The 21805-nt window shown below is 39.5% G+C and overlaps 3 protein-coding genes across 7 annotated transcripts in view; 2 read left to right on the forward strand and 1 right to left on the reverse strand.

Moving 5' to 3' along the window:
• The window catches only part of LOC106938362 (brain-specific angiogenesis inhibitor 1-associated protein 2-like protein 1), a 36225-nt gene extending 24668 nt beyond the window's left edge, over positions 1-11557 (forward strand). Inside the window, exons 10-15 of one of the 3 annotated variants that reach the window (XR_001422605.1) lie at positions 1911-2127; positions 5802-5864; positions 6361-6568; positions 6823-6876; positions 10664-10710; positions 10788-10826. Coding sequence is in view for 2 of the 3 variants with exons in the window: in XM_015020394.1 (XP_014875880.1) it covers positions 1911-2127; positions 5802-5864; positions 6361-6568; positions 10664-10710; positions 10788-10860 (608 nt within the window). In the remaining variant the exon portion in view is untranslated. Of the gene's footprint in view, positions 1-1910; positions 2128-5801; positions 5865-6360; positions 6569-6822; positions 9337-10663; positions 10711-10787 lie in introns of those variants that run through there. The other 2 variants (XM_015020394.1, XM_015020395.1) reach the window with 2 other exon arrangements.
• Positions 11558-11768: 211 nt separating this feature from the next.
• On the reverse strand, positions 11769-17152 carry bri3 (brain protein I3). Its single transcript, XM_015020396.1, has 3 exons — positions 16553-17152; positions 14956-15064; positions 11769-12894 (listed from the first exon to the last, which is right to left on the reverse strand). The coding sequence occupies exons 1-3, from the start codon at positions 16701-16703 to the stop codon at positions 12762-12764; spliced, it is 393 nt and encodes a 130-aa protein (XP_014875882.1). The 5' UTR covers positions 16704-17152; the 3' UTR covers positions 11769-12761.
• The window catches only part of tecpr1b (tectonin beta-propeller repeat containing 1b), a 17007-nt gene continuing 12333 nt past the window's right edge, over positions 17132-21805 (forward strand). The window contains exons 1-5 of one of the 3 annotated variants that reach the window (XM_015020391.1): positions 17132-17213; positions 18870-18969; positions 20444-20676; positions 20782-20961; positions 21099-21221. In XM_015020391.1, the coding sequence (XP_014875877.1) occupies positions 20452-20676; positions 20782-20961; positions 21099-21221 (528 nt within the window). In that variant the 5' untranslated portion in view covers positions 17132-17213; positions 18870-18969; positions 20444-20451. Of the gene's footprint in view, positions 17214-18271; positions 18682-18869; positions 18970-20078; positions 20677-20781; positions 20962-21098; positions 21222-21805 lie in introns of those variants that run through there. The other 2 variants (XM_015020390.1, XM_015020392.1) reach the window with 2 other exon arrangements.

A 21805-nucleotide genomic window follows, 5' to 3' on the forward strand; every position in this document is an offset into this window, starting at 1 on the left:
TGTCAATAATGGACAATGTTAGCATCCATTATGTGTGTGGGTGTGTGTGTGTGGGCATGGGGGGCTGCAAAAGAGCATGTTTCTTGAAACTAGCTAGCTAGCCAAGCTAGCTAACATTACTGTCTCTATTCTATTATGCTGTGTACATCACACATCTGAGTGTATGTATGTGTGAGCATTTATTTATCCATCCATCCATCCATCCATCCATCCATCCATCCATCCATCCATCCATCTTCCGTTTATCCGTGGTCGGGTCGTGGGGTCAGCAGCCTAAGTAAGGAGGCTCAGAGTTTGCTCTCCCCAGCCACTTGTTCCAGCTTCTCTGGGGGAACCCATGGCACTCCCAGACCAGCTGAGAAACATCGTCAGCGTGTCCTGGGTCTTCCCCAGGCCTCCTCCTGGTGGGACGTACCCAGAACACCTCACCAGAGAGGCGTCCAGGAGGCATCCTGACTAGATACCGAGCCACTTCAACTGGCTCCTCTCGACATGAAGGAGCAGCGGCTCTACTCTGAGTCTCTCCTGGATATCTGACCTTCTCACCCTATCTCTAGCCCAGACACCCTACAGGGAAAACTAATTTTGGCCGCTTGTATCTGTGACCTCATCCTTTCGGACATGACCCAACGCTCATGACCATAGACTAGGATAGGAACGTAGATCAACCGGTAAATCAAGAGCTTTGCTTTTTGGCTCAGCTCTCTCTTCACCACGACAGATCGGTACAGCGCCCGCTTCACTGCAGACGCTGCACCAATCTGCCTGTCGATCTCCTGCTCCATTTTTCCCTCATTGGTGAACAAGATCCCGAGATACTTGAACTCCTCCACTTGGGACAGGACATCCTCCCCGACCCAAAGAAGGCACTCTATACTTTTCTGGCTCATTTATTTATGCATTTATTTCTATAGCTATGAATTTTTATTTTATTTATTGAGATGATAAAAGAAAGAACCTTGAACACATTGATCAACAGGTTTTGCATGTCATTCAACACATTCTCTCTTAGTTTTCTCATCCAGGGTGTCAGACACACACACACAAATAATACACATGCACAATAAAGAATAGGTGGTAATGTTAGCTAGTTGGTTAGATAACTAGTGTTGGCTAACTTTGAAGAAGGCTAATATGTTGATTCGTGACAATAACATTGTCACAGTACTCATGATTGACACACACAAACACATTTGTGAGATAAAAAATAAAGATAATACTTATATGTAAGAGTTCTTGCTGTGTAAAATATTATTACTCAGGGGTGACACTTAGGTCTCAATGTGTTTGGTTCACAAAAAAATGTTTTCCTGACAGTCACAGTTGGTAAGAAACAAAGATTCCCATTAAATTCCATAGGAAATGAATTCAGGTCATTTTGGACCCACTCACGGAAGAATGGGGTAGTAACATAAATCATGCTATTTCTTAAAAAGTATAAAAGGTAAATTAAAAATTTGAATTGCATAATATCAGTAACATGTTTCTTGAGGAATACCTGAAATATGAAGTGATGAAAACTTTTCATTACAAAGATATTGCAAAAAGATGACCTCACCGGGTCAAAAAGGACCCACTTACGCATCAGAGGGTTAACATGGCTGCATGTGTGCAACTCTGCTTATTTGTTGAACTAATTACTATTAGAGTTGATTCACTGGCTTTAAAGGATGGACTTTAACTTTGAAGTAGTTTATTAAATCTGAGTTTAACAAGTGTTTTTACTTAAGATTAGACACCTGAAAAATTACTAAAAACAATTTCAACAGCCGTGTGCTGTGTTGAGTGCTACTTATCAACACCTGCTGAATATACGCACCTCTAAAAGCTAATATAAGCTGTTTTTTTTTAGTTATATTCGTGTGTCTTCTCCATTTCTCACTATTCTCTTCCTTTTTTCGCCCCCCCAGACCATGAAAACGGCGACGAGAACAACCTTGCCAGGTCTGTGTCCGTCGCCACGGGTCTCAACAGCATGGCGAGGAGGCCTCGGGTGCGCACCATCTTCCCCCACGCTGCTGGCAACAACAGCACGCTGCTCAGCTTTGATGAGGGAGACATCATTATCCTGCTCATCCCTGACGAGAGAGACGGTTGGATGTACGGCGAAATGGAAAAGAATGGAAAGTGAGTGTTGACTGCATGCTGTTTGTTTGGTTGATGTGAGTTACCAAACTGTTTTGGTGTAATTTAAAGCGGTATCCAAAACTGAAAGGGCGTGACTCACCCAGGAACATCCTGGATTTTATTAGCTCCCAACACCAGCTTCTCAGGTTACATTTAAAGTCTTCCTGTTAATATTAATAACTATAAGGTTATGGCAATTGCTACTCTCATGGGCGTTGAAGAAGAGCTCACACCACTACAAGAAGAGATTAGCAAGCGAAGCTCCTGATTTAGTCTTGCGCTCATGACCACTTGCCTTTCTGAGAATGAGGCATGATGAGGCACCTCTCACTCACTGTGTCATGATGAGCCACTCCTCTTGTTCCTCTAAAGGAATATGGAGGAGTTTTTCTGCCATAATCCAAGAGCACACATTTTCAGTCTGAAAGCAGGATTTCCTGTCTTTTGTTCTCAAAACTTTTAATAACCAAGCGAGCAGAGAGTTTTGCAAGCGAAGATTTGCTCCAAGCAGAGGCTAAGTGTGAGTGTGAGGAAAGGTTTGAGTGCAATCATTACAAGTTTTGAGAAGAAAGATATGAAGTCCTACTTTCAAAATCAAAAATGTAAGCAAAAGCATTAAAAGTTTTGAGAACAAAAGACATGAAGCCCTGGTTTCGGACTGAAAATGTGTGCTCTAAGATTATGGCAGGAAAATTCCTCCAAATTCCTCCACCCTTCAATGTGGCCCATATTCATATCTGGTTCTAATCTGCATCCTAACCAATTCAAGTAAAAGACAACCAAGCAAAGCCACGCCAAGTATCAGAATCCATCCTGAGTAATCAGATCTGGGTTTGTTTGTTTTTGCGTGCAGATAAGCTTGATCACGTTACTGTTGTTCAACTTTCAAAATTTGAATGCACATAAAGAAAATCTTTCAGGTGAACTTATGGTTTTGTTCCTCATGATGAAAGGTAGTTTATAAAATAATCCTGAGTGATTGTTTCGTGTTTTTCCTGCCCGTCTTCAGAGTTGCCTGGACATGATCGGGTCGCTCAAGATCAGTTTGAGTAGTGCACTGCCCTCAGTTCGCCTGTCGTCTTGTTGTTATTCTGACCATGTTTATTTCCTTACATGGTTTTGTGGACTTGTCTTTGCTGGTTCAGCTGTAAACTTGACAGATGAGGGGATAAGGTAAAGCTAGGCCCGAGGGTGGCATGTACAGCAGAAGGTGTGTGTGTGTGTGTGTGAGGCTGAGGAATAAGTTCAGAACACCACCTGTTTGTCTACACAGAAAATCAACAACAAAGCGTCCTCTCCCTCCAGATCTCTGACTCTTAAACAAAGATTTGTTCCGAATCCCAGAAAAGCATGTTTGAATTTTAATCATTCATTAGGCTTGATCTCACTTCCTATCATGGGAAATTACCTGAGAAAAAAAACAATCCTTCCAGAGTTGCTGTCAAATGTGAGGCTGCTGCCTCAAAGAAAACTTTGTTCTGGTTGCTGCTGGAGAGGCTCAACCAAAACGCACAAAGGCCTGAATGTTGTCTCTCATCATGTTTGTCGAGATGGGTGTCATGCCTCACAGGAGGTAGCTGGTTGCTTCTTTCTTTGCAGAATAAACCATTTCTGACAAATGTTTTCCACCAGCTGATCTGGAGATGGCTAAAATCATTCAGACATGCTAGTGCTGCTAATGGATTGAGGAATATTAGATTAATTAGAAACATTCCGGCAGATACATATAGCCACATTTAGCTCATTGATGCCTGACCACAAAATAGATGGGGAAATCTTAACATAATAATAATAATAATAATAATAAGAAGAAGAATGAAGCCGGGATTAATAATTATTAATAGAGCACACGGAGCTTCAAATAAAAGGGGTTCTTTATTTTCAAAAAAACACTTTTTCCTCTGAGTTGCAAAAGAAATGAAAAGAATGAGGTTCAATATAAGGAGAAATGAATGATCCGTATTTTATCAGAAGAAAGCCTAAGGTTCAGTGAAATGGCGGGCTAACAACGCTGTTAGCACTCAACAGAGTAGCAACGCAGCTTCACATAAAAGCTGAAATCTAACAAACGGCAGTGGCACCTCGAACATCTGGATTCTTCGCTCATGTGACCATAAAGTCGTCTTCTCCAACAGGTCTCGGCTCAAAAATTGTCCTCCTCTTCCATTTTACCAGTGAGAGTGCCACGGTACATAAACGAGAGGTTTTTTTTCTACTTCTGGTAATTTTAGACCTCTCTGTAACAACAGCACCACATGCTGACAAAAACAAGAATTACAACCAGTCGGTGAAATAAAAGCAAAACGTGGTTTACAAAATACATTTGACATGTATCCATTTTTCACCTGGTTACAATAATAATAATAATTAATAATAATAATAGTGTGTTGTGAGCTCACTCAACAGTGTTAGGGTTTTCCTCCACTGAAGCTAATATTCCATCTGTTTTACAATTATGGGGCAGAATGTTTCCTCATTTACTTTCATGAAACACACCCACTTTTCCTACATAGAATCTCTTTAGAATGTAAGAGTGCTCACTCCATCATTTTTGTGTTTTGCAAACACACTCATTTTCCCCTTCCCCCCAAGGTAAGAGTATTTTTTCAGGGCAATCACGCTGTGCAGTTTGACACTTTGTCTTCCATATGTGTTAATAATCCACCTAGAGCTGTGCGACTCCTCGGCCTCTTTTTGTGTCTGAAACTGTTTCAAAGTTATCTCTTTGTAGATTGAATGTTGTTTATGTTTCATGTTTCCGATATATATGGGTTTTCTGCCTCTAAAATAGGATTAAAAACACTTTCTAATCATCGGAGCGGTACTAATAGTATTGTGCTTATTTGTCTCCATTTGAAACAGGGAGCTGTGTTTCTGAACTTTAGTTGCTAGTAGCAACACATGTCAAGGACGTGAATGTTTTATTTAATTTTTCTACTTTTTGTGAACACCAGACCATGAGTAAACACTAGCATTTATTCATGAGTATGACTCAACAACATAGAATATCTTTGACACACAAAGAAAATCCCTGTTCTCCAAATCTTACACTTAAATATTAACCTACATCCACAGCAAGGGAGAGGCTAATTCACATGCTGATTAAACACAACCTTGCACCATGGAAGAACAATCACAAACAGACTAGCTTTGGGTCACATTGCTTATAACATTCAAATACTTGGGTTAATTCAGAGTTTTGTTAAAGCTACACTAATCTTTTTAGAGTCATCAGTAAGTTGTTTTTTTTTTTGGGCCGAACAAATAAGATTTCTAATCTAAATCCAGGTCCATGTTCTCTACTTAAAAAAAAAAAAGAAGGTTAAATTTCAAACTGCTGCAGCATGTAACTATCCATAGTGTTTACCTGGCTGCCTGTTTCAAGCTGATTGGATAATAAACAAAATCATGCAATCAACCTTAGGAATTGACCTATTAAACCTGTGGAAAATACATCTAGTTCATTACAAACCGTCTTGGTTTCGAGGGTTAATTTGTCGAAAGAGTACAATAATTTATCCAAGTACTTCTTTGATCTCTGTGTCTTTTGTTTAAATTGACAATAGAGGAAGTTCCTCAACAATGGCTCTGAGTGACCTTTAGGTGCAACTGAGACGGTAGAGAAGTCAGACATTATACATTTCTGAGTCGCCTTCCTTGTTTCTGTGTTTCAGGAGGGGCTGGTTCCCTTCATCTTACTGCCGCGCTGTCAATGAGCAGCTCGTGAATAACAACAGGTAAGGGGACTCTGCATTCCAGCCAGCACACACACACACACGCACACATACCAGTAGGTTTCATGTTGCAGCCAGCTGTATTGTTGGCTGCGTTTCCTCTAGTTACTCCTATTGAAGTTATAACCTTTCTAATCCTGTGGGTTCTCACCTGTTGCTCAACTTTTGATTCCTATTTGTTTAAAGTTGCATTCTGGGAAAACTGATAAAAGAAAGTGAGAAAGAAGGTTAGGCAGTTAATCCTCGACTGAGCAACTTATTCACATGTGTTGTTAGTTGGCCAGGCATTGGTTACAATCAGAACTTTTATATACTAGCCGATTGTCATCATGAATATGATACTATGACACTCATGTATCCAAAACCCATGTACTTCATGATTGACACTTCTGACTAGTTAGCGTTTTAATTTTATCCCCTTAATGGAAACTTAAAATGCATTTTGGAGCCACTTGGTAATAAAATTCTCTTCTCTCCTCCTCCGCCTGTTTCTCCATAGTGAGACCACTGCCCATCACCGCAGCAGGAGCGTGGTCAACCTCCACCACCAAGACACAGAGACGGACGAGGCCACCATGGTGCTTCCCCCGACGGACTACTGCAACATCAGGAGCAAACCCCTGTCCACCGTCGGCGTCGCTACAAATAACCACCAGCACTCCCCCACGCCCTCGGCAGCGTCCTCCACCTCCTCTGATCAGAACGCGGTGAGTCAGCAGGCGGGAGACTTGGTCAGCGGCCATCTCTCCGACATTTTCACAGCTCTTAACGGAGTCCTTTGAAATGTTGAGTCTCGTCCAGTTAAAGCAAGAGTTTAAAAAAAATAAAATAAATAAAAAATCAGTTGTTTTGAGAATGATACCGTGTACAGAACAATCTAATCTGCTGTGTTCTGCCAAAGCTTTCTCCTGTGCTGGCCCAGTTGGCTTTGTGAAGTTTATGTCTCACTTGATTTCTGCAGCATCGTGGCTACAGTACCCTCAGCTGCACAGCCTTATCTTGACTGGTGATGAAGGTACCTGTATGTGTGTGTAGGTGGTGTCAGATGAGCTTTATGTGTCTGTCCAGGGAACACGAACAGATATACTCAGTGTAGCATGGCGACACACAGTCCAGTATTAGGATTCAGTAAGTCATAAACTGTTCAAATATTTTTCAACTTGCACAGGGTGCATATTTATTGTTTTATTTCTGAGATTTTGTTTTTATTCTCACCTTATCTGTGTGTGATAACTGTTTCTTACTGCAGGTGTTAAAGGAATTTTGTCATACTTCAGGAAGTTGGCACCTTCACTTTACAGTGAGCAATTTAAAAATGAAAAAATCCCCACCTCCCTCAAGTTGCATTACTACAATTATTCATGTTAGAATCAGTTTTTTTTTTTTTTTTTTTTTTTTTAAGGAAAATTACAAGGAAGAAGAACCAAGAAGATCTGATGTCAGTTACTGTAATCATCTGTCTGCATGTAGATTAGCCTGTTCTGGTAAAAAAAAAGAAGCAAAAAGGGGAAAGAAACAGTGCCGTTGCAATAATGCACCTGGAATTGTTCATTTTGTCACTTTACAACCACAAATTAAAATGTTTTTTTATGGGGGGGATTTTATGTAATAGACCAGCACAAAATTGATTTTTTTTTGTGAAATGGAACAAAAGGTAAAAATCAATATTTTATATATGATGATAAAAGAAAACCACTCTTTCAACATTAGTGCTTTGGTGTGACGATGACATCCTCGGGTTGTTGGTTTACCATCTCATGTAGGCCAAAAAGGTTTGGTGTCATGAGCTTCTTTCCCCTCCACACTGCAAACTGGACTTTATTTCAGCAATACCTTTCTTCTTGCCATTCTTCCGTAAGGGCTGGATTTGAAGAGTGCATGTCAGAGTGGTCCTCTTGACTGATTCTCGGATCTTTGCAGCTCCTCCAGCTTCTCTTTATGCTGCTCTGCTTGCCATAATTTAGGTTCCCATATTACGAAATCTGCAGAACTGATGTGTCTGATTTGGTTCCTTGTTCCTAAACATGGTGTTTGTTCACTGGACAACCATCACCAAACAGCTGGGTCCGTTGTTAGATTAAATTACACACAGGCGGACTTTGTGTATGGACAAGAGAAGGATAATTAAGGCTATTTATCCTTTGGATAGTTTACTTATCAATTGTGAGCGAGTAGCAAAAGAAAAATACATTTTGGCCCTTTTTTGTTTTGGTTACCAAGAACAGAAAACACTGGACCACCATGATGCATCTTGTTCAGTTTCAGTCCATTTCCTGTTAATTCCTGTTATTTTAACAGTATTTTTCCCAGAAAATGATTTTCAAAATACCATTTGAAACATCGTAGTGACTAGTCCAGATCCATTTAAAAAAAAATAAATAATAAAAAACATCAGATCAATGGCTCTTTGACAGCCGTTTCCAGTTCCAACACATTCACTTCTTTCCAAATGAACTTTCATTTGCATCGTATGCAAAGTCGCAGGCAAAGCTGTGGTTCTCCGTCTGCCAAAGCTTTTTAATTTTTCTGAGCTGGACGGATGTAAATGTGTGTGCAGTACGACGGGGTCAAATGAGTCTTTATGATCACTTACAAACCATGTAAACATATAGCTTACTGCCTGCTGCAGCAGCATGCTGCCGGTTAAGTGTTTCACATATTTCGCAACACTTTCAGATTTACATTCAGTGTACATCATTCCATAGTATGAAAAGAACCTTTTTCTCATTTGGCTTTGATTATCTTATCCAGTGTTATCAACAGACTTACTGTGCAGGGCACAAATGTTTTTGTGGCCCACAAATTTCTGTCACTGGCTGGAAGTTATTTTGGAATTTCACTCCGATGAACCTGATGCCTTTCTCCCATCTCTTCCGCTCATTCCTCTTTCAGTTTTTCTCACAGCCATTTCAACATCTGACTCGCTTGTTCATCCATCTTCATAACCCTTCATAACCCTAACCCTTTTTCAGTTTCAAACCTCTGCCGCAGCACACAGAGAGCCTGATTACTGAACAGACTGGTGTGGGAAAAGATCTCCAACTGTAGATTAGATTATAAAACGCTGGTTTATGTTCAGCGAAGTGTCCAAGTGGGTGGCTGTTATGTTGGTAGAAAACTTGTAGCTGCAGCGATCTTGAATTTTCCTCACTTTTATAAGGTATTGTTGTTTTCCAACAATTACCAATGTGTACATTTTTTGTCACCTGTAAGTGTAAAGTGTTGTTTTTCTTGCTAGCTGATAAACCCTGAGATATATATATATGTATATATATATTTTTTGTCACATTCTTTCATCCGCTTTGAGACAAAAACTGATCCCAATCTGTATGAGTCTGATGCAGGTTGGTCCAGATCAGGTGTGAAGAGAGAGATGTCACAGTGGGGGAGGGGGAGAGGTGAGGTTACCCTGGAATGCTCTTTCACCATGACAAAAAATGCAACCTCACTGGGTTTCGTTTGTTTTTGTTTTTTTTGTTGTTTTTTTTTAAAAGATAAGTCACAGGAATCAATAGATGAGGAAGAAGAGAGAGCCACTCAAGTAATCAAGAGAGAAGACTAGGGGCAAACTTCATTTTTGCATATGTAAGCTGGGTATTGACGAGTATAGTGAAGAAAATGATCAGAGCCCTTGGAATTTCTATCCACTTCTGCCCTCTTCTGGACATTCTTGGCACTGCAGGCTGAAACGCCTTTCAGACTGTTGACTGAAAGCATAACTACTAGTTAAAATCCACCAAATACTTTTGCTTGGAGCTGCACAATATATCTCAAAGTCACTGCGCACAATGTTAGTATTGCAAAAGACTGCTTGGACAAACATTAGCTTATTACAAGCCAGGGCATTCAAGTCTGCCCGTTTGATTCAGTAGAAGCACAGGATCAGGAAGGCACTAAGATGTAGCATCAAGAAGCGATAACAAATTTGTTGTCCCTTTTTATGCATACTTGCATAAAGACTAACATGTAACGGCAGACATTTACGCTGGTCATTGTGGAGCAAAGTTGAATTTCCAGACACTCCAGGTTCCACGAGTTGACGTGTGACGCAACAAAACATGTATTTGCATGGCAACGTCCGACCCATTTGTCCGTTGTTTTTATTCCTATAGAGTGTGTTCACGGATTATAAACTCGCAAAACTAAAACCCAAGTTTTGTAATCCCAGAGTTTTAGCAGTAATGAAAAGTATTCCTACTTTCCCCTCTCTCCCTCAAAATAAACAAAACTGTTGATGTCAAAGTCCAACACAAAGCAGCACATAGTTGCCAAGTGGAAGGAAAAGGATGACCGGTCTTTAAAAAAATGTCACAAAATAAATGAATGAAATGCATTCACCTTTCACATTCCTCTTCTTAATTATCCACTACGTGTTGGTCTGTAGGACTAAGTTGATTGTGGTTGTAATGTGACAAAAGGTGGGAAGGCTTAAGAGAGAAAAGCTTTTTCAGTGGATCATAAAACCTAGCTTGCTACCAGAAACATTTACATGGTTCATTGTGTAGCAGACTTGAATTTCTTGAAACTCCAGGTTCCACATGAGTCCGTGTGACGTAACAAACAGTTTTTGCACGCTGACGTCAAACCCATTCATCCATCCGTCCGTTCTTGTGCAGTCCATAAAACCGTTTTCAGATTGTAAACTCGCCCACATTTGGATCAGTGTAACTGTGACGTCGGCAGCAAGGGGTTGTCATCATGTGCGTTTTTTTTGTAACGCGTCATGGTTTTGTGCTTCGTTGTGAACTTTTACATGGAGCTTGCCCGCAATGCAGATAATGAGGTGTGTGTTTTGTCCACAGGCTGCACAGTCTAACGGCACCTCGAGACCTCCGCCTGCTTTCCTCGCGTAGGTTGCATAATATCAACATTTGCTTTTGTTGCACTCAAACTACTTTAACCGCGCATCTTGTCTGCCCTTCACAGCGGAGGAAATCCATTTGCAACAGTCAGGCTACGACCAACTGTGACTAACGATCGCTCTGCGCCCGTCATCTGAACTCCAACATTTCCATCCATCTCCGAGCTCATCGTTTGACCTCTGCCCTTCTGACCCAGCAGTTTCTCCTGGGTCGGGGCGGAGAGGGGGAAAAAGGCCATTTGAATCTGCTACAAACCGATACGGTAGACTAAGTATTTTAGTACCGAACGGATGTTTGTCTATTTATGATATATACATTTTCCATGCCTATATTTTAGTCGGTCTGTGTCGGTGAGATTTAAATGAACACATCTTAACTTGCACTTGAGACATGGATGAGTTAAAACTGCTCAAAGAGAATCTTGCGATGTATTTATGCCGTTGATGTTGCTTGTCTGACTGCTAGAAACCATTCTGTGGTTGGAGAACAATACTGTGGAGGACTACTACATTTCAGGCTTCAATCTGTAAACTGTTGAAAATCACTACAGACATGTTTTGAGAAAGATTATGTAAAAATGTCCTTAAAGGCACAGAAGGATTTGCTTTGGTCCTCTTGTAGATTTAACAGATTCTCTGTTATCCAATGCCTGTTGGGCCATTTTCTTTTTTTGTAATGTGGACACTTGTGCCTTAATACTACATACTTACGGTAAAGTATAACTTACCTGTACTTTATTCCAGCTGTGCAACCATCAGATGGTAAAACTACATGTACGCTTATCCATCACATCCTTATAATTTGCTATGTAACAAATAAAGATTTATTTCTTCAGTTTGGCATTTACAGAAGTTTTCTGAAGCACTCGTACTCAAGTGGTTTTATATTTAGTCGCGGTACATCTGTGTTTTAACAAATGGTGCAGTTACGTGACTTCAGAAAGCCTGGGTTTTATAAGGACCATAATATTTATCTGCATGCAAGCAAAAACAGAAGTTTGTGGTTTTAAAAGTTGCAAAAAAAAAAAAAAAATCCAAGACACAAATAGCATTACTTTTTAATTACAGTAACTCATATAAAAGTAAGAACCTCAATCATAAGAACATGCTTAGTGTGTTTTCTAACACCATTTCTTTTTCTTATTTCTTCTCCATACCAGTAATCTTAATTTTATTTCTTATTCCGACATGAAAACATTTTTCAGGATCCTGCAGCACAGGAAGACATGGACATTCTCAGCTGATTGTCTGGCCGGGAGGAAAGTTGATTTGTCACAGAAATATGGAGGTGAAAATCTGAGGATATAAGATACTTCAAGCCTTTACTCGATCCTCTAGATTGTTGAAAGATGGGCTTGCGCTTTGACAAAAACAAAGTAAATCCAAAGTCAAACGATAAAGTCGTAAAAGTCGAGGGCATGTCAGATTGTGTGTACCTGAGGTCTGCATTGGCCCTGGAGAAGCTCAACCCAGCAGAATCATCATTGGACAAACTGTCAGTGCAAAATATGGCCCCAAGAAATTCTCAACCAAAAAAAAAAGAAAACAGGCAAAATGCTTCGTCAGGCATAAGTCCACTGTTTGAGCCGGAGAAAGTAATGTCCATAAGGTAATCCTTTTTTTTCTTTTCTTTAAATCACAGCATTATCTCAATGCCTACGTGGAACATACTGAGCCATACATACATTTGACAAAAAAAAAGCAAAGTACAAAGTCAACTAAAAGATGGCGGCAGCAAGCAAATAAAGAAAAATGTTAAGACAAAAAAAAAAAAAAGTTTAATTGGTTCTGACTATAAAAATAATCTGTTCAGATCCCTTAAACATCTACAAGAAAAAAAAACACTGATGGCATCTGATTACTCTGTATGTAGCAAAGGCACTGACAACAGCTGGAAACTCGTGATAAAATACATCCTAAACCTGCAGATGAAAAACAGATTTCATTGACTAATTCGTTTTGAAATTATCATTTTTATATATATATATAAACTATGTATGCGTGTGAGAAGTGCGTGAGAGCGCTGCGGTTTGGTCCCTCTAGCCAAATGTGGCTCCACAGTTGGGACACCTCCTCTGACGCAGAGCAAAGCAGAAGAGGATGCCCAGAGGGAAGAAGAAGATGGCACACAGGATCCCCAGGCAGGTGAAGTCGTCCTCAAGGACTCCGACCCTGTGGAGGAGATGGATTGGTGGATTCTGGTGTTTCGAAAGGAAACGGTTTTATCGTTCCATGTAATCACGAGGAACAGGAGGCAGCAAACTTTACAACCCAGCGAGTCAAAGTTGTCCTCTTTGGTTTTGCTCCAGAAAAGATTTGCTACAAGCTGCAAAAATTAAACTTCTAAAAGAATTTTCAACTTTTGAAACTACTACTGTAGAAATTTAGATAACTTAAAATCTAAAATCTAATCTAACACACATTTGTTTTTTTTTGTTTTTTTTTTTTATCTAAATCAAAATCAGTAGTGTCCTACGAAGTAATAGATTGTATCAGGTTTTTATTTAGATTTTACAATACTGAACAACAACAAACTGACAAAAGTAATTTTTGACCTTTATTTGCACAGGCTAAAGATGTTAGAGACCCAACATCTTAATTTACAAGAGAGATCCGTTTTGTTCCTTTTAAAAATGATTTCATTTTCTATTCCTAATTTATTGAAATATAAAGCAGGGGGGGGGATTATTTCATGCCATTCTCCTTTGCAAGTTCAATTCATATACAGTGCTAAAAACCCAGCAGGATTTAAATTTAGTCTTTATTACTTTTATTAGGTTTGTCCAAAAAGTATTAGAATTTGACAATAAATGCTAGCATTAATTTAGCGACAGAGCTGAGTATCCAAGTTGCACACGTTAAAAACTTGTAAAAATAAAAAAAAATAAAACATCTTATTACATATCTGTTCCTGATCAGCTTTTACCCAGAGTGACAAAAAAAACAAACAAAAAAAAAAAAAACAGCCAACTGCGTCTTATGACTGCAACACAACAACCACAGTGGCCTCAGGCCTTTGGGAGGAATTAGAAGACAGGAAGTGAAAGGCTGAGTTTAAAAAAAGGGTCCAACTTTTAGACATGAGGGTGTTTTAACAAGAATAACACTTTGCCTCCAGTTCACTGTGAATTTAAGAATTTGTTTTGACATTCTACTAATTCTACTTTGGCATACAACTCAAGCTAAACAACTCAAGCTCACTCAGGTTGGATAGAGAGCTTCTGCGGACATTCATTTAAAGAGGTCTTGCCACAGCTCTCACTGGGTCAGCTTTGACTGGCCTATTCCAACTATGTTTTGATCTAAACTGTCCTACTGCAGCTCTGGGTGACTGACAAGGGTCTTTCTTCAGCTGCATTTTCCTCTAAACTGCTTCCCCATCGTCTCTATGTGGCCACCGTCTCTCAAAAATGGCAAAAAAAAAAAAACACCTACTAGCATTGGAGGAAGCTTTTCAGGAAGCAGAAGTGAAAAGCCAGATTTAAAGTATTTATAATCCTACCAACTAAAGACTCTGCTTAGAATTGTTTAAAATTTTGTTATTGCCATGTTAAGATTTCCAAGAAAGTAGCGCATGTTGGGTCTGTCATTGCGTCACTCCGTTTCCCGCAGTGCAGTTTCTTCAAGAGTTTGCACAAGGTATTTGTAATGCCAGAAAGAAGAAGTATGACTGATGCTACTCATTACTTCTGTGATAATTTAATCGGAAAACGAAGCTCTACTCTAGTTTTAGTTACATTAGCATGATGAGTTTCAGACGCAGCCAGAGTGGAAGGACAGAGAGCAAATGCTGCATGTTTCCTGCAACAAACTAATTACGTTGTTGTGAAACCAAATCAAAGGAAGTGTCCTTCATGTGACAGTAAAGAATGTCAACCACAACCCGTTTGGTTTGTTCCAGAAAAATAAACTCCACACAGTCATCGTTCCATTTTGCTTTGCCGTCCGTGTGACTTGAACCTTGCAGCTACCTTTGGCCCCGTCACATGTCCGTGGGGCGAAGTCAGCTGACTGACAGGACATTGACTCACCACAGTGAGACTCCCAAAACTGAAAGTCATACTCGCTCATCTTATCTACGCCGATAGCTTCCCGATAGGTGAAACGGCAGTAAAAAAATAAACGCAGAGAACAACCACACCAAACTCGGTGAGCGCGTGACGCTCTGCGTTGTTCTGCTTGAAGAATGGCTAGTTGTGAGTTTCAGATACTTTCCTGTTTGTGGGTCCTCACCTGCAAGCTGGGCAGCCTCCCACCACCACTACAGAGGGCTGGATGATGGCATAGGTCGATGTGTAGGGTTGCTGGGAAACAGCGGGGCCCATCTGAGCCGGTGGGTATCCTGGAAGGCCACCCCCCCAAAAAAAAACAAAATTGTCATGTTATCATTTTGCGTTTCATTTTTTGTGTCGGCATGAATTAAATGAAAATAAATAAGAGAATCTGGAATCGGATCTCTTATTTAATTATATGTGTTGCTATAAATTGACTATTAAAAAAAAAAGTTATTCAGGTTTAATCACCTACAGATTCTTTGTTGGGGTGGATTTTAATTCATTTTAGGATCACCATGATCATCCCCATTTTACTTCGCATCGTATCTTTTAAACAACAATCTCATTTTTAATCAATCAAAAATAAGTGCAACAAAATAAACACTCTCGGTTGGAGAGTTCTTAATTCTGAGGCATTTCATGAATAAGAATCATAAATTCTGATTTTTGTTACTTGACCTGCAAATTACCAAGGTGATCAAACAGGAGCGTTTGATTATGCTTCTATATTTTTGACACATGCCATGACATGTTTGTCAGTTCTTTTACTTTTCAAAACACATTGTTATAAATTTAAAAAGCAACAAATATTAAATCCATGCCAGTTCTTTATAAATTTCATGTCTTTGAGATGTAGCGCTGGGTCCTATTCATACCCTTCTCAAATTTAAGGTTAAAATAATATTTTAATTTGACTAATGCGTTTCTCCTGATTCAGAAACTAAGATAATCTTCTTTTCCATTCGTTTTATGTTGGCTATAAATTTACCATCTGTATATCGATGAACCTGCACCACATTTCCTCTTTGATGTCTAAAAATCGATCCGCTGACCAAGTATAATAATCAGGTATTACAAATTTAAAAACAAAATGGCAGTGTGTGTTAACTGGACATGTGGAAACAGTCAGGCTCATTTCAATGTAAGAAGTCACGTCTATTGTTTCTGACCACGTCTATGCAGGTCAGGTTGTGCAATTGAGAACTTTGACACTGACTTACAGACTTACAGCTGCGCGCACACCTGCTATTTGATGACAAGTTGACAGACTGGTTTAATCCACTAGAAAGGAGGCAGCTCAGTGATAAAATAAAAATTAAAAATATAAAAAAACAGGAAACTTCATGCAATTACAAGAACCAGGAGTTTGTTTTTTGTGCACTTCCTGCATAGAAGCCGTACTCACACAATCACAGTCAGGGAATGGCTTCCTACCTCACAACCAACATATTTAGATAAAAACAATTGCGCCAAACATAAAGCGTTTTATTTTTATTTTTTTTTAAAAGACGAGTAAAGGTCATTTAAAAGCATAGTGTGCTTATCTTTAATTTATTCTAATAATTAGCATCACAATCATTTCTCTTCACATACTGCGCATGCGAAACTTTGAATCGCCTGGTAACAAAATCTTCAAAGGCAAATTAAAACCTCTGCAAAAGGTTAGAATAAAACGTGTTCGAGTAGAAATAAAGCCCCGTTTCCCTGCGAAAGCGGGCGTCCCGCCTGGAGAGTTAACTTTCTGGTCAGTGAGTGAAATAAACGGTGCCACTTGCCTGGGCCATCCGGGTAGTGGTAGGGCGGCGGGGCCGCAGCGGGAATGGCTCCGTAGCCGTGTGGCTGCTGCGGCGGGCCGTACTCATGCCCCCCCGGAACGGCGTTGTAGGCGGGAGGTCTGTCCTGAAGGAGAGGTTTGTTGTCCACCATCTCACCCGAAGTAGCGTGTCCTTATCTCGTCTTTTTTTTAATTATTATTTTTATCTTGCTCCTTAAGTGAACAAAATTGGAGTAACAAAAATAATTTTGACTACTTGGCTTTTGTCAACCAAAACGCTGTGCGATGGTGGCTGAGGCTTCGTCGCGGAAAAAACAAAGAAAATACGCTGCGCAAAAATGAAACTTCGTCTCTCTCCATGCGCCAACTTTGTCTGAAGCGACGCAACAACCCCAAATCTTCACCAAATGTCCTCCGTTACGACGGGAATGGTCCGAGTTGTTATGGAAACGGCTAACTTAATTCCATTTCAGTGTTTGAAGATGTTGCTTCGGTGCCCAAACAGAAGCTACGCACCATCGTAGCACCTAAAAACTCAGGTAGAAGTCAGAAAGGCTTTTGCTTTCTGTCTGGATTGTCACAAGAGAAGAATCATGTGATGGGCTGCTGTTGCGCCTCTGCGCATTGAAAGGCTTCTTAAAGGGATAGGACACAAAAACAAAGTAAGTATGGCAAGCCATATATGTATATATTTAATTTACTTAATGTATACTTGCAAATGTTGCAAAACCGAAATACTTGATGGTGGTCATATGTATATATACTCTATCCCTTCGCAAGGCAATACACTGATCTCTATGCATTTCTATGGCAGGCCCAAATGATACGTGTTGTTAAGGACATAGAATAAAAATAAAATCAGCTTGCCATATCCTGCTGCATTCAGCGCACCGCAGCGCCAACCTCTTTATCACAGAGGACAACATTGCCTCCTGTCCCCAGCTGATTTTAATTACATCATTTATTATTATCATTGGAATAATAAGCAGTTGGTTTATCTCTTAAAACATTACCAACTCTGTTTACTAATTTTCATATGTTTTATTGATCCAGAGGATGAAACTCTAAGGGAAAGAACCATTAAATAACGACAGGAGAGGATACACAAATATAGTACGTTTAACCTCTATTGGCTATAATATCTGATAATAGTTACTTTTTTATAATTTTTGTTTTAATATGTTATGCTGTTAATACGTGGACAAACACTTATTCCTCAAAATTCACAAAACTTACAAGTCATTTTGTCTCTTTGAAGTTATAAACTAAAACAATGTTTGCCTGCTTATTGACCTATTTTATGGCTAGAAAATGTTTGGACACTTTTAAATTTCTGTTTTCAACTCAAATAAGTTACACCTGTAGGTTAAATGTATAATGTGGCTTCATTTATGAGAGGAAATCAAAGGAACAAAACACAAAACTTGTTGTTTTTTTTTATTAGTAGTAGTATTATAGTTCCCCCTTACACGGTTTATTGCAGATTCTGAAAGTTTGAGATGAACTATTTTGATACTTAGCATGCAAATATTTCAAATACTTTAAATCTTTTGAATTCATGGTTTCCAACTTATTTCACATACAGATTAAAGGTTCACAGTGAATAGATTATTTTTGCTGCCCTTTTAAATAGTTAAACATCCATCAGTTGTGAGGAACTCTTTCACCGCTCACATGTCAGGCACAAAACACTAAACATCAATGCTATGTTGAAAATATTTTTGCATTACTATAGCAAACACAATTCTCCAGTCTATATATTGATCAGAAGACAAAGTGTTTGTTTGTTTTATGGTGTTTTGTGACACCCTGGTGTCATCTGTCACCAAGCTTTGACCTTCAATAATTAATAACCCGCCGCTGAATAAATTATTAAAGCAAACCCGCTTGTCAGTAGAAGCGAGAGTAAAAAAATACGAAGGCCTTCGGTTTGGACCAATCAGAGAGAGGGATCCCGCACTCCTGCAGCGTTGTATCCAATCACAACAGCACTTCCTCCATTTCCTGTTGTGCGTCCAGAGTTGGACAGGGCAATCCTCTAGTCCACAATATGAAATAAATTCCGCTCTGTGGATGAATGACGCCGGGTTTTTATTTGTTGTTTCCCAGAGGTGTCGTTCATGAGCATGCGTAAGTATGTTTAGTGTTTTTGACCGTCCCCTGCAGGTTTAGGCCATCTGACTGCAGCCGACTGACTGAAGATGTAAACTGCTTATAGCCCACTTTGCGGCATTTCCATCCTACCTATGCTTTCCTGCATCTTAGCATGGCTTTTGGGCACTTAATGCTTATAAACATTGCTTCTGAATGTGTCGCAGGATGGGTCCCGCAGATGGCAGCATCTGCTGTCGCACCTGATGTCATGACGCTATTGGTATTTCCCATGACAACCGCGTATCGGGTCCAGTAAATATTCAGGTAGGCTGCTGATTGACACCCCAGACTCTACTGTGTATACATCCCATGTCTGTATAGAAGGAAAAAAATGACCACATGGATCTGCAGCTAAGTTTATTATGAAGTTCAGCGGATGGTTTAATTTAAACATGTTTTTTCAAATAAAGGCCCAATTGAATGGATAAGGCTAGCTTTGCTATAGTGATTGTTAGTGTCCTAGCGGATTAGTATCAGTCGATAAAGCAACTGTCAAGTGCACGAGTCAAAATAAAAGCTTTATTTCCGGTCTGGACTTTCAAAGTAATACCAGATTGTTTCGTCCTATTTACTTTGGGCTATCAACAAAATTAACGAGATTATATTATTATTGGGTTAACACTTTATTTGAAGGGGGGTGAACAAGACTGACAAGACACTGTCATAAACATAACACCTGTCATGAACATGAATAAGCCTTCATGAATATTTATGACTGTTGTCATAAAACGTCATTCGGTAAATTATGACACTTTTAATACAAAGTTGACATTATTCAAAATGTCTTTGTTGTGACAACTTGACATTAACCAAGAAATCATTGCTGATGTAAATTTGTTATAAAAGTATTACTGAATGCACTTTAAAAAATAGGTAACTTTATGTTATTAAAGGTAAAGTTTAAACAGTAATGATTTCTTGGTTAATGTCAAGTTGTCATAACAACGACATTTTGAATAATGTCAACTTTGTATTAAAAGTGTCATAATTTACCGAATGACACTTTATGACAACAGTCATAAATATTCATAAAGGCTTATTCATGTTCATAACAGGTGTTATGTCATGTTTATGACGGTGTCATGACAGTCTTATTCACCCCCTTCAAATAAAGTGTTACCTATTATTATTATTATTATTATTATTATTATTATTGCTCAGTCTCAAGTCAGCATTTTAAAATATTTTGCTGAAAGCATTAAAAAGCTGATGAAACTTACACATATCCCAATGCCTCAAAGAAGGCAGTCATCTGTATAATAAGACAGGTAATAAAACATCTTGTAACTTTGATTATGTTTGTGAAATTCTGGAAGCTAAACTATGCTGTTGAGCTTGCCGATTTCTGCTCTTGCTCCCGGAGGTATATATCAAAAGAAAAATAAAGAAGAGCATTTCAGTAAATAATATTTAAATTAATTGAAATATGTCATGCAAATTTAGTAAACTAAGTCTATGAAAAAGCTATTTACTCTTTAAGCTGAAATCAAAAGGTGCAATGAAGGTAATCTGCTAATGAGAGCTGCCAAGCAGGGAGAGAAAGAGAGAAACTTCAAAATTGCTACATGAAATTTAAAGGTGCTGCTGTTATCATCACGTGGTCAACATTTCTGAAGCTAAATTTAAATTGAGGGAGATCTAATGAGTTTGTAACTCACTGCAATCCCTCGTTATCATCAAACTTTAACCACACATTATGTAGCAAAAAGCCACGAGTGCTGTCCTCTGTTTCCGTTAGGAGCCGCCATGCCTATCACGCTGCTGTGGGCCGTGGATGTGTACGGCAGAGTGTACAGCCTCTCCACAGCTGGACAGCGCTGGGTCCGCGCTGACGACCTGCTGCTGGAGCTGAAGCGCGTCACTGCAGGCAAGGGGCGCTGCTGGGGCATCGGGTGCGATCACCACATCTATCTGAACATAATGCCCAGTGAGACTTCCATCCGCTACCGCGAGGAGACCTACGAGAACCAGGTAAGGCCAAATGATCCCGAAACAAAACCCTCTGTTTCTAGGTTGTTGGATTTATCTAAATAATGCTGAAATGTATTATTTTGTCATGTGTGTGTTTACTGTCAGAGATGGAACCCAGTGGACGGCTTCACTGACGTCCTGCTGCCCACCGACCGCTGGCCCTGGAGCGACGTCACCGGGATGAACCCACAGCCACTCCACAGCTTCCAACTGCCGTCCTGCAGCTGGGAGTGGGAAGGTGACTGGTATGTGGATCAGAGCTGTGGAGAACCCGGCCAGACTGGGGTGAGAAGTACCTGAAACTTTCATCAGCATTTTTTTCCCCTTATACTTAACTTATTCTTTTTTTCGTTTTCTACTTCTCTTTGAGGGGAGTAAATTTTCGTCCTCCGCCAAGCATTTTTGTTTCCCTCCTTCTGTAGGGCTGGGAGTACGCTGTGGATTTTCCAGCCAACTTCTCCCCAGACAAGAAGTGGAACTCCTGTGTCCGCCGCAGACGATGGATCCGCTACAGAAGATACACAGCACAAGGCACATGGGCAAAGGTTAGCCAAGCACTGATTACTCTCTGTGACTGTCTATGTGCAGCTGTTGACAATTTCCACAAAAGAGAGTAGAGAAGGAAGGTAATGTATTTCCATCAGAAAACACAATTCTTAATTATCCTTTTCACATTATAATCCCCCAAATCCCTAGTTAACGTTATCCTAGTGATAAAGAACCTCCAAGTGTAAATCCAACCATCTCAAGCTGTCATTTGCTCTGATTTCGTGGGATTTAATCCGATTCCCTTTTATTGTGGACAAGTGATATGTTGTGTTAGGCTTCTGATTGAGATGCTTTTGTCACGTTGGTCAGATATTTTTATTGTGATCCAACCCAAAAAGAGCATGATGTTCAAAATATTCACTGTGTTTTTCCACAGAACTTCAAATAGGACCTCTTACTTCTATTTTTTTAAATAATTTTGTTCTTGCCAATCTTCCATGAAGGTCAGATTTGTGGATCTCTGCAGTTCCTCCATACCTACTTCAGTTTTTTTTTTTTTTTTTTTTTTTTTTTTTTTTTTTTTTTTTTTTTTTTGAAAAAAAAATTTTATTTTTTTTTTTTTTTTTTATTTTTTTTGGGG

Source organism: Poecilia latipinna, unplaced genomic scaffold (genome assembly GCF_001443285.1).
Source record: "Poecilia latipinna isolate Pla-1442-1.1 unplaced genomic scaffold, P_latipinna-1.0 Scaffold2577, whole genome shotgun sequence".
Lineage (NCBI taxonomy): Eukaryota > Metazoa > Chordata > Actinopteri > Cyprinodontiformes > Poeciliidae > Poecilia > Poecilia latipinna.